General features: G+C 42.1%; 1 protein-coding gene across 3 annotated transcripts in view; it reads right to left on the bottom strand.

Moving 5' to 3' along the window:
• Nucleotides 1-8016: 8016 nt before the first annotated feature.
• Nucleotides 8017-12531, bottom strand: part of ABCB9 (ATP binding cassette subfamily B member 9) — a 41812-nt gene continuing 37297 nt past the window's right edge. For all 3 annotated transcript variants that reach the window (XM_075012498.1, XM_075012500.1, XM_075012499.1), the window contains 2 exons: nucleotides 12202-12338; nucleotides 8017-10236 (listed from right to left, as the gene is read on the bottom strand). In XM_075012498.1, the coding sequence (XP_074868599.1) occupies nucleotides 9937-10236; nucleotides 12202-12338 (437 nt within the window). In that variant the 3' untranslated portion in view covers nucleotides 8017-9936. The remainder of the gene's footprint in view (nucleotides 10237-12201; nucleotides 12339-12531) is intronic.

Here is a 12531-nt window from a genome sequence, read left to right as displayed (position 1 = left end):
CATTGGAAGCTGACTAGGAGCCAGTTAAGGGACTCTCGTGCAGGTCCATGGCATGATCCAGGGAGAAAATGGCCACTTCATTCTGAACCAACTGGAGCCTGTACATCATTTTCATGACCAGTTTCAGATACAAGTTACAGCAGTGATTTTAACCTGTGGTATACAGACCCTAAGCTTTCCAAAGGGGTCTACACCTCCATTTGAAAGTTTTTAGAGCCCTGTAAATTAATAAAAAAGGCTAAAAGCCGCCGAGTTACAGTAATCCAGACTAACATAATTACATTCACTTTTGTTCCCCTTTTGTTTGTGACTGTACAGCTGTAAATTAGGAAGGAAAACCTTACTTTAACCACACTTCCTTACCATTTTAAGGCCTTGGCTGCATAAAGTCTCAGAAGAGTGACCACATTATTGTTCTCAAATCCAGAGTTTAATACTCACTTACATAAATATAGCTAATATAATATCTTGCCAGACTCTTGTCAGTGTCTAAGTATCTTCCTGTTTAAGGGTGAACTCACAGAACATATGTAAAGCTCTTTCCACCAACCCTGCATTTCATATTAAAATCACAAAGTTGTTTAGAGACTACGAAGGCAGGAAAGGCCTGGATATTTAATGACTAAGGACCACCACACCAGAAAGCTGTGACTTACGTTGGAGTATCTGCTCTAACAGTAAAATGTGCCTGTCAGTTTCTTCAGCTTAATATATGTTAAGTTAAATATTTGTATAGCAGCAACATTCCGACCTGTTTTACAGACTATGGGAAAATATTCCCGGTGAAGCTCCATTAACATCAATGGAGTTGCACTAGGAATTAATTTAGTCTAGTAATAATTTGACTTAGGAAATCTCCAATTCTTACGGTATATGATAAATAAAATTATGTTTAAAAATCATTTATCAGATCAATATATTTTCCAGTCTGAATATTTTGTAAGTACTGGCTTCTTGGAATGCTTAGACAGTAAGAACATTTACAGCCGACAGGATAGTTGCAACCAAGTAGTGGTCATAAGGTTATCCTAGTTTTGCCATCTAGGATCGATGGAATAGAGTTACCATATTAGGTCAAGCTTATCTCTGATTGAAACTCCATTGAAGCTGCATTTGAATTCATTGGCACAATACCAAGGATGAAGCTGTCTCAAGACATCCTAGCAAACAACTGAATGTATAGATAAAAATTATAGTCTGTTGTCAGCTTAACATAACATACCTCCTTCAGCTGAACAAACATTAGAGGGACAAGGTGGTAAGATGGTATATTTTATTGGATCAACGTCTGGTGGCAGGCGAGACAAGCACCTTTGGGTCTGGAAATGTACTCATGTCACAGATAAATTTAAGGTGGAACAAACTGTTTGATGTAAGTAGTTAACACAAGGTACCATTGAAGGTGAAGTGACTCATTAACTTCCTCCAGTCTGGGAGTGGTAGCGGGGAGGCAGCGAGAAAAAATGGGGGAAGGAGAAATAAGCTGGGTAGAGCTGTTAGCAACTTACAGCTTGTTGTAATAAGCTGGAAATCTAATGTCTTAATTCAGTCCATGATTTTTAGTATTTAGCAAAGTTATGAATGTAAGCACCCAGGCTCTACTATAGGGATCATTACCATTATTTATAGGCAAGCCACACAATTAACATACAAGTACATTATGCTTTTTAAAGACTATCACTGTAGCATGTATGCAGATTGCATTTCTCTAGCCTGACAACATCTGTGGTCTAGAATGATTTTAGTTAGCTGACTATCCACGTACCATGAGTGTGGCCAAGAATCCCATGAAGTTTGTTTTTAGCCACTAGTCCTGGCTCTTAATGTTCTGTGCTGTTACAAAGCTCTGATTTGCTCCAAAGGTGACCTTAGAGCCCAGTGAACAGTGGAAGTGTTGTTCACACTGCTAGACAATATTGACCTTCCGTGGTTTGACAAACTCTCTTGCTCAGCACTGGTCAGGTCCTGAGGGTGCCAGACTAGAGAGGTTCAACCTATACACTCCAAAGTGGGGAATGCTACCTAAAGTGTAAATAAACACACTCATGAACAAGTTCACCCATGTGTTTCCAGCTGACACAAGCTACAGCAGTATGACCTTTTTACTCAAAACCAGCAAATAGGTGCTATGACAACACTATCACATAACATTCACGCACATACCCATCATAGGGGGAAAATAATGTTTTTAAAAAGACATTTGAGGATAAATACAATGTGTGAGGGTTAAACCAGACCCTCCTTTATAGAGTGGTTAAAGCTTTATCAAGGTCACGTTATAAACAGCATGGGGTGATGGTGTCATTTAAGGGTTATGGAATGCTGAGGTGTATGCTCAGGTTTTTGCCACTGACTCATGGTATAATCTTGGGGTGGGTCTCATTTATAAAATTGGGGACTGTGCCCTACCTCCCCAGGGCGATTAAAAGGAATAACAAATACTTGTAAAATGCTTTGAGTTAATTGCATGCAGCTTTATCAATCATTTATTATTCTTATTACAAACTTCCTGTTTAGGAAACCTCACTAGTTATTTGGTTTGGTGATCCCAAGGGCCCACTCTGGCTTGGTTCACTTCCCTCTCCCAGACATCAAGTGGGAGTTGTGTGAAAAAGGGGGTAGGTATGAGTCTAGTAAGCCAGACATCAGTAAATTAATTCTTCCGATGTCACTTTTCATTAGTGGCATATATGTGGTTAACCACCACCTGATACGTAAAAGTGACATCATGGCAAAATCTACAGAGGAACCTGAGCAAACTCATTAGTACTTAAGTGCAACATATATTGCCAATAACCTTCCTGTCTTCCTAGTCAGACTTGTTTAAGAGCAATAGCTTTAAGGGTGGAGTTTCTGTTCATTGCAGCTGACTGGGTGGCATTTCAGTCACCTCTAGCCCTACCCTCTAGGATGCAGTTTGTGTGTCATTGAGGTTCCTAGCCACCTGGGAGAGGCAGCTGAGGTTAAAAGAGAGATGAGATGAGACAGCAATACTCAGCTGATTTTGTATCAACGTGTATTTCAACCTTGACAGTTATATGTAATTCAAGTCAACCACTAACGAAAGATAAAGGGATTGAGGCAGAATGATCTCTTGGACAGAGCAGGGTGCTGGATGGCAGGAACTCAGGAATTTTTCTCTCTGTGGGGATATGGGAGGTAGGCCACTTAGCAGCAACCATCCCAATTTGTCAACCTGATTTCAGCATGACATGACATCAGACATGAAAGAGTGGCTCCTGTTTACCTTTACTGGCATCGTTTTATACACTAACAGCATTATATGAAATCTGTAGACGTGGAACACAGGCTCCTTTTCTTACAGCACTCAAAACCCACATGTAGTGAAATGGATTTCTCTCAAAGCCATTGAAAAAGTGGCCTAGATGTACATGGAAGTGCTTTCTTCGGGCAAGAAGAGTTCGGTTTCAGTAGAAAAGAAGGAAAAGACTCAGGCTCTGAAAGAAAATATGTAGCCATTTAATAAAGCATACCAGGATTCTTAGTGTTATAATCAGCATCCAGCCTATTTTATTCATATTTATATTGATTTATTTTAAAACATGAGGCTGGATAGCCCTTTTCTCACCTGGTATCCCTTTATTCACCTTGTAGCCTTTCAAGGTTATTTCTGGTATAACTGCATATTTATTAGGTGTATCCGTGTTTTGCAAGTCACCTTCTGGACAGGTTCTTTTGCCTAGAAAAACTGGTTGGTGTAGCAACTGAATTTGTAAATCTAATCTTTGGAGGCTATTAACCCTTGTAAGGCTGGTTGATTAACACCATGTGTTATGCTACACCTCCATATTTTTATGGAAATAGGTTTTTGAATATGAATATGCATAGTTCAAATATGCTTTATGCAAAATTGAGCAAGTAACCTATCATTCACAAGCCTGTAATCCCCAGAAGGTATTCCACCTGTGTGTACATATCATGCTTGCATACGAAGTTAGAAATTTGAAATATAAACTTTCTATTAATTCTAGGTCCTCTCATGAAAGCCATTCGTGATAGGTAAGGTCTTTAATGGTCTGGTGCTCAAAACAATTATCCGTAAATGGTTTTGTTTTTCCTGTAAATCCAAACTGTGGTTGGTCCTACAAAGACAAATAACCCTGCCACATGGAATCCTTGAATTTATTTTGATGGCAGGAGGGAAGAATTGAATAAAGGATTTCCACCCCAGGAAAATTCTATTTAATGAATGGGAAGCAAAAAATGATTGCTCTTCAGTTGGCTTTTGAAACTGTCTCCCCATCCTAGGAGAATACATAAGAACAGCTGCAAAAGAAAGAACTGTAACAAGACAGGTGGAGAAGCATGTGTGGCCCTAGCTCAGAGAAAAAGATCAGCTCTGGCTTACGAAGAATTGCAGCTGAGATATGAACTAGAGAGAGAAATGTAACAACTTATCTTAAGCTACGTCTACGCTATAGAGATCTTTTAAAAGAAGCTCTTCTGGAAGAATTTCTTTTGAAAGAATGCATCCACACACAAAAAAGTAGATCAAAAGAGCAATCTGCTCTTTTGAAAGAGAGCGTCCACACAGCTGACGCTTTTTTGAAAGAATGGGCTGGGGTCGAAAATTAAGAGTGTTCTTTTGAAAGAGGGACCCTGCAGAGCAACTACACACATTTTCTTTTGCAAGTTTTCGAAAGGGGGGTGATCTTCCTGAAATGGGAAAGGAAGAATGATTTTTTCAAAGAAGCAACACATTCTTTCAATTTACTTTTGAAAGAATGCTTTTTGTGAAGAGATGTGCCCTGGGCTCTTTTGAAAGAGCCCCCTTCTTTTGAAAAAAAAACTTTAGAAAGAACTTGTTAGTGTAGATGCAGACAGTGTACTAGGTTTAGCTGACATGTTTTATTTTTGTTTAGTAACTTACTTGGATCTGTCTGTTTTAATTTGCACCACTTCAATCCTGTTTTTATGCTTAATATAAAACACATTTGTTTAACACTAAACCCAGTGTAAATAACTGTTAGCAGGGATGAGGAGGTGGACAATACCTGTGCATTTCTCTCTTTCATTGATAAAGGGAGCCAACAGCTTTATGAGCTCTCTCTATGTTAAACTTTTATTGAACATAAGATGGATTTATCTGGGATTTTGGTCCTATTTGGGGCTGTTATCCTCGGTGCTGACAAGTCCCTGTGGCTGAGCCTCCCCAGAGCTGATCTGTTAGCACCTGTGTTAATCTACTGGAGGGCTGTTACCCCAACTCTGTGACTTTGCTGGGGAGACCAAAGCAACTAGCTCAATGCAACAGGGTGGTGGGGAGCCCCAGAGGGCAGGCTGGTGAACTCCATGGTATGATCAGCACACAGGGTGACAGTCTCAAGGGAAACTCTGTAATCCAACCTGTCATGTCATATATATATATTGTTCAAGTCACCCTCCGCCTTAATTGATTTTTGTATGTTCAGGAAGAGGAGTCCCATGCCCAGCTTGTCTTCAGACTCCGCATTCTAGTCCAATGCTGATTCTCTCATATATACCAAAATGATGTGACCATCCCACACACTGCGACAGAGATAGTGGTCCCAATGCTCATTGAAAAAGAAATAGCTAATCATCAGGACCTTGCTTTTCTTGCGAGATGGGGCAGGGGATACTACAGAGGCAAGACAATAAACGCCTATTCCTGGACACACAGGTTGCCATAAATTCCCATAAAGTCAGAGCACAGGAATGCTCCCCTCTGACCAACAGAGATATCTAGCATCTCACATATGGAAACAGAGGTGCTCTGTGATCTGTAATCTGCTCCCATACCTGTGTAATCAAACATACCAGTGTGTAACCATGGAAGTCTTATTTTGGCATAGTCTGATGGAACAGCACATACACATACTGAAATAACAGCTGGGTTGATTCACCACATTTTTTCCATTGTGATGTCAACAGGACATTCACATGCATCATCAGTGTGAAGACACAAACATGAGCATGTGTCAGTGATATGTGACCATGACCACAGTATCTCACCTTTACTAGATTTCTGGTGGGAGCCTTCCGCATTTACACCAAACCCAGATGTGTTTGGGCCAATATCCAAAAGTCTCTTGAAATGACATGAAGTAGCCATAGTAAGGAAAGTGCTAAATCTGCTCAGTGTAGCAGTTATGATCATTCAATTTCTTTCCAAACCTACCTTCTTGCAGCTTGTGCCTTCAGCATCAAGGTGAAAAGACTGTTTTAAGACAAAGACCTTGTCTATACTACCACAAACCATTGATCTAAGTTAAGCAACTTCAGCTATGTGAATAATATGGCTGTAGTTGATGTACTTAAGTCTGCCTACTGCAGTAGCTTCACCATGGTAAGTCAACAGCTGATGCTTTCCCATCAGTTTTGCTTTCTCTTCTTGTTCTGGTGAAGAATCAGAGTTGACAGGAGAGTGCTCAGCGGTCCATGTATAGCTGCAATAAATTGACCCCTGCTGGACTGATTGCTGCCCGGCCATCCAGCCTTTAGTGAAGACATGAACAAAGCCAGTAGAGTTTTGTGGATGGAAAATAAATACCTTTTATTTTTAAAGGGGGGAAAAAAAACCTTCTCCTGGATTGCATAACTCAACAGGGTCTGAAAAGAAAGTGCAAGGAGTTATGAATGTCTAAAATAAGGGGATTTAGAGTGGAACAACCAATGGAACAATGCTCACTATAACAATGCTACAGAAGCCATAAGAATTAAATACTTTGTGAACACCTTCAAAGTGCTTTAACATATAAACTGATAAAAACATCCTGGCGAGGCAGTAATATCCTGTTTTATAGGCTGATAACACTGGAAGCCATGAGTTCATAAGTTTATAGAAGGCAGAATGTATTATGCAATTACAGAGACCGTTAATATCAATTATTTAAATACTTGCCCCCATCAAAAAAGCAAAGTCAGCCTTAGAGCTGTCATTAATATAGTGACTTTATTCTAGGTTTACACCAAGGCACCAAATCTATAAGGAAATCAAAAGGGATCATGCCATAGAAAAGGTCTGGGCCTACTTGTGGTGTGACAGTGATAAATGTTAGGGTTTGTGAATGCCCTTAGTTATCCCCTCCAGAAAATATCCTGGGAGTTGTTCTAGTGTATAGCAGGGAATTCAGCATCTGTGACAAATGAACACCTAGAAAAGTCAGACTCCGATGTCAGGTCAGACTCTTGCCACTGATATGGCCAGTTGCAATTTCCATTGTGTTCTTAGGACCGAAGCATCTGGAGGACTAATAAAAATGAGATGATGATGATAACCCTGGGAATGAAGATTCCTGCGTGAGTGCATTTTAACACAGTACTATGCAGGCCCAGGTTCAGCACAGCCTTTGAAAATGGTAACATTTATAAAAATAAAATACCCATTTTAAGTTTTTCAGCTCAACCATGCACCCATGTTTTCCAGCATCCCATTTGGTAGCTTGTAGGCTTTACCCACCTCAGTCCCCAAATATCTACGCCCCAATCTCCAGGATTAACTTGCCTCAGGTGATGAGCTCTTCCTGCTATGTGCACTGCCACTGCTCCTCCATGGGTGCCACCTCCTTCTCAGGGGGCTGCATGGCGAAAGCAGGGGCAGAGTCTGCCACCCTCCCCACAGCTCTCCTGATCACTTCCCACACCTGCGGTACAGGTGGCTCCCCACCCTGCTGTTGCTGACATAATAGAACTAAATTTAATGGTTTAATAGCTGGATCCCTCCCACCCCCCTGTCAGCCATTAAACCAATTAAATTTAGTTCCATTATTTCAACCGTAGCAGGGCAGGGAGCCACAAGACGAGTCAGTGGCAGCAGTGCCCAGAGCCACAAATGACTCCTTAAAGAGCCACATGCGGCTCCGGAGCCACAGATTGCTGACCCCTGAACTAGATCCATTAACCATACTTCTCAGACCTTGCAAAGGAGGAGAAATTTACTCCAATTTTAAAGGACAAACTGGCCAAGTTTTGTTCCTTGTTACACTGATGGAGAGTTTACCTTCTCCCTTTCAGCCACTACACGAGGTCCACATACCAGTCACACCTACGGAATAATTTTCTGCAATCGGGTATGCACCTAGCTGTTTAACCTTTCCCTGCAGAAAGGTCTGTAGAACGGTACAGATAATACTTTAGAATGAGGCAGGATTTCACAAGGACAGGAAGCTAGAAGAAAAGATTGTAGTAGGAATGGCATCATGTTTTGAATTCCAAGGCCCAGGCTTTTAGAACACCGAAAGGCTGGATATTAAAGATAGAGCTGGTCCTGAGGCACACTGCTTTGTGAAATGATAAATCACACAGAAAGACGACCATGAGAGAGAGAAAAAAAAGTCATGAAGCTGTTCAGACTTATGTTAGGTTTCTGTGTGATTAGCTGATGTTCAACATACCTGATCCTTGTAGGTGTTTCATCTCATCATTCTTAGTAACAGGGCCAGAAAGGCATGTGTTTGTATTCACAAGTTGTCTCATTAAAAATATCCCCAAACCTTTTTGTTAAGTGAATCAATCCTTGAGACACGGGTTATGAAGTTGAATGGCAGAGGTAGCATTTTATTTTTAAAGTATCCCCTTTGAGGTCACTAGAAAGTAGGTAAAATGTCAATTTACAAATCAAAAGTAACAACACCGCAAACAAGCAAGCTGACACAAAGTATTATAGAGCAGCATCCAGATCCCAGAAAAAATTAACAAGAGAGCTAAAGTGCTTGAGGCCATTAAATAACAGTGCATCCTGAATAAATTTTCCCTGTGTAAAATACAATGTTATTTTTAAATAGCATCTTGCTGGCTGCATAAACATTCCCGCCAGTCATTATGGAGTGGTACTAAGATTGGGCCAGATCCACCATTATTGTATGGAATTAGAAACAGTATATTTTGTTCTACCCTTCAGCTACAAAATAAACAATTTAAAACCAACTAAATGTGGAATTCAGACAGCTGAGAGATTTCTAGGAGTGCAGCTGTTTGGATTCCTCATGCATAGCCTGCAGTTGAATAGGGCCTGGGTGGGGTTTATAAGGTGCCATTAGTTATATGTTATGCCTGTCTTCAAGTAATATTTCTCAGCCTGGGGCTGAAATTATGAATTTAAATAACATTTTGAAATAAGACTGACTGGCTTTCAGTGGATGATGGAGCCAGACAGACACCATTCCAGTTCCTATAAAGATAGGAGCAATTAAAAACATTAACCAAGCTATGGTAAACTTATATCCTTTAAAAACAAAACCTCACTAAGCTCCATGAGCAATTCAGAAAGGCAGCTCTGCCAGTGGACCGCTGTCTTACTGCAGTGATGCTAATAAAAGCCCTGCATGGTAATAGTTTAAACCAGAACCTGAACTTGCAGACACTCTGTGCAGAACTCTCAAATTTGATTAAGAGTTCTGCACTTTGGGGCTCGCCCAGCTCCCACTGAATCCAATGGGAGTTTTTCCATTGATTTCACTGAGCATGGGATTGGCACCACAGAGTGACCGGAGGATCAAGATCTTACTTGATGTTCAACGTCTTCCTATGAATTCACACAAGTACCTCCTGATGTTCCCGAAGGGGGCGAATTCTCCTTCTCCAGGCACGTGTATAACACCCATTACAATTAACGGCAATTAAATGGGCATATCAGGGGGAGAAAAGACCCCCATCAACTGCCTTGAGAGCTGCTGACTCTAAAAGAGAAACCCAGCAGAAACACTGGGAACCTCTAAACATCCACCTCCCCTTAATAAATCAGGTCCATTGTTTCTATGCTGCTTTACTCGTCTGCCTCCTGGAAGCTTAGCACGTGCGATAGTAAATAGGCCATGTTCTATGGTAACGTGCGAGTATGCACTCGAGCAGACGCATGTTTCAGCATTCCAGCAAGCACCTTGCATGGAATCCTTAGTGCGCTCTCACTTGTGAGTGACAGGCTTGTAATCATCCTGTCTCAGTCCCGAGAGCACATCACACTCTGAACTCTTCATCCAGTCCTCCGGGAGGCTTCATGGAATCTCCACTGACAGCAGCTACGCTGGTCTCCTGATGACAGCCATCCCCTGTGCCAGTTTCCAGCCCGAGAGTCTGTCTCTGCACCAGCCTGGAATAAAGGCCGCCTTCTTCCATGAGCTCCTTGTGCATCCCCTGCTGCACCACGCGACCCTTGTCTAAAACAATGATGTTGTGTGCCTTCTCAACAGTGCTCAGCCTGTGGGCTATGACCAGCACAGTGTGGTTCTGCAAGTCACCATAAATTGCTTGCTGAATCTGTTTGGGGGTTGAGGAAGGGAACAAATGTCACAGTTAACCATGGAAGGGGAGTGTCTTCTTATGACTTCTTACTAAGAAGTCTGAAAGAAAAGGTTTATTCTCCTTTGGATACAGAGGATGTCCCATTAGCACCAACAAGAAAGACGAATGTATGTTACTGCACTGGATGGACTTTATCCCTAAACACTTCTTCAAATCACTCAACATTCACCTCACAAATCCCACCTGTGCAATGACCAGCTGCTACTGCAGCCCCTAACTGGTCTGGTGGGTCTAGCAATTACAGCCCTGATCTTGCAAGGTGAGCTCCCATTATGACTGCGCATGGAATTTAGAAGCATCTCTGTGGTGGCAGAGACTGAAATAAGCTTGCATCTAGTAAGTCATTTGGAAAAATGGGGCTACCGTTTGGCTGGACACTGATCGAGGCAGGATCACAAAACCCTGCTATTTGTTTTAACACAGTAAGGCAGCCAGCTGGTGAGTAGGTAAGCATCTAATGGACAAACCTCCTGTCAGCGGGGAAACAAAGATGGCTGTTGTCCAAACAGCTGTTGTCTTTAACAAAGCATCTGACTGCCATCAGTACCAAGCCTGAAATGCAGTCATGTTACGCCAATATAAACCTGTACTCCAGTTTGATTACAAACAGTTTCAGGCCTTGGTATGTTTCAGTGGGACTTTCAGACAGCTCCCTCCAAACTTCGAAGTCCTGTCTGTTTGTGTGTGGACCTTAATGAACCTGGAATTTTTTAGAAATTAAAGATTTTCTTCAGTAACCTTAGGCCAAAACTTCCCCATCATCCCATTGCTGTGAGGCGTGGCAGGTGCTGCACTCCATCCAAGAGATGGCTGCATTTCCAGGGTTGGACGTTTGTATAATGCCGTGGGATACATATAAATGTATTATATTAGACACCCTTTCATTGCCAGCTTCAACATTTACGAGTCAGTTGCTCTGAACGGCAGGGCTCATGCTGCTTTGGGATGTTCTACAGACCACACAACTTGCTAAGGTACCTAATAGTAAGTTGCATCCTGCCCTGAGATGATAGTGTACGAGTTCAGCATATAATGTGTCTGGACTCTGAATGCCCCTAACAGCAGATCTAGGATTATAGTACTGGACTGTGGCATCAGCATGAGATATGCCTTCAGGGACCCTACTGCGGGACTTCAGTTCCGAAGTCTGACTCAGATGAATGCTACCAACTGAGTCATTCCGACATGAGAGTCACAGTTGACTGCAGTCGATTTGAATAGCTCAAGTCACTGCATTTTTGCCAAATTGTTCAGAAGATCTGCAGTCATATTCCTCTTCAAACAGCTGATCCCTGAGAGCAATGCATGTTTGGGGAAAAGTCCCTACTCAGATGGCAGAGCTCTATGGGAAATGGAGTTGGTGCAGAAAATGGTGCTGGCAATTCACTGATTTTCCTTCGAGATGGTACTAGAGCAACATCCCAGCATTGTGTTGGGGTGTCATATCAGAGCAGATAAAGGCTCTGGTTGCTCACGATCACAAAGTAATTTTGGCAGAGTGGAGGGGCTCAATCAGGTGTCCTGACTACCATCAAGCTCAGGAAGTTCTGCGTTACGGCAGTTTCATCAAGATACTGTTTTCTCCACTCCCTATCCTAAGATGCTGTGTAGTGTTGCTGTGGACTGTTTAACTTCTGGGCAGAGAGATTTGTATCTAACTCGAATCAGGCACCTGGCTATGTTACAGATGTTGGATTGTTCCCTCTGGGATGGTTATAATGTTATGTTTGAAAGAAGATAAATTAGATTCTAATTCTCACCTGTTCCTACACCAACTACCAGATGTTATGAAGGCAACACATTAAGTCCAGACTCTGTAGAGCCACCATCAAGAAGTATAGCTCAGGTCTCTTCCCACATGTAACCCATGTCCAGACTTACCTCCTATTTTTCCTAGAATAGACAATGAGATTTACGAACCGTGTGCTCGCTCTCTACATCCAGGGCACTTGTGGCTTCATCTAGGATAAGGACTCGGGGGGCTCGGATCAAAGCTCTTGCAATGGCCACTCTCTGCTTCTGGCCCCCCGATAGCTGGGCTCCTTTTTCACCAGCTTCTGTTGGATGAATGTAGGGTGGGGGGGAGGGGAGACAAGAATCAAGGTGTTTCACTGGATTCTGATTTCTTTCGGTGCTCCTCCACAAGGTGAGGCAGTGCAATTATCCCCACAGGAACTAAACTGTGGAGCGATTCATCGGTTCCAAGGCCACATGGGACTACTGTGATCATCCAGGCTAACCTCCTGTACA

This window comes from Carettochelys insculpta, chromosome 18 (assembly GCF_033958435.1).
Source record: "Carettochelys insculpta isolate YL-2023 chromosome 18, ASM3395843v1, whole genome shotgun sequence".
In the NCBI taxonomy this organism is placed as follows: domain Eukaryota; kingdom Metazoa; phylum Chordata; order Testudines; family Carettochelyidae; genus Carettochelys; species Carettochelys insculpta.
The sequence above is the reverse complement of the archived record's forward strand: the minus strand, read 5'-3'. Positions and strand labels throughout refer to the sequence as shown.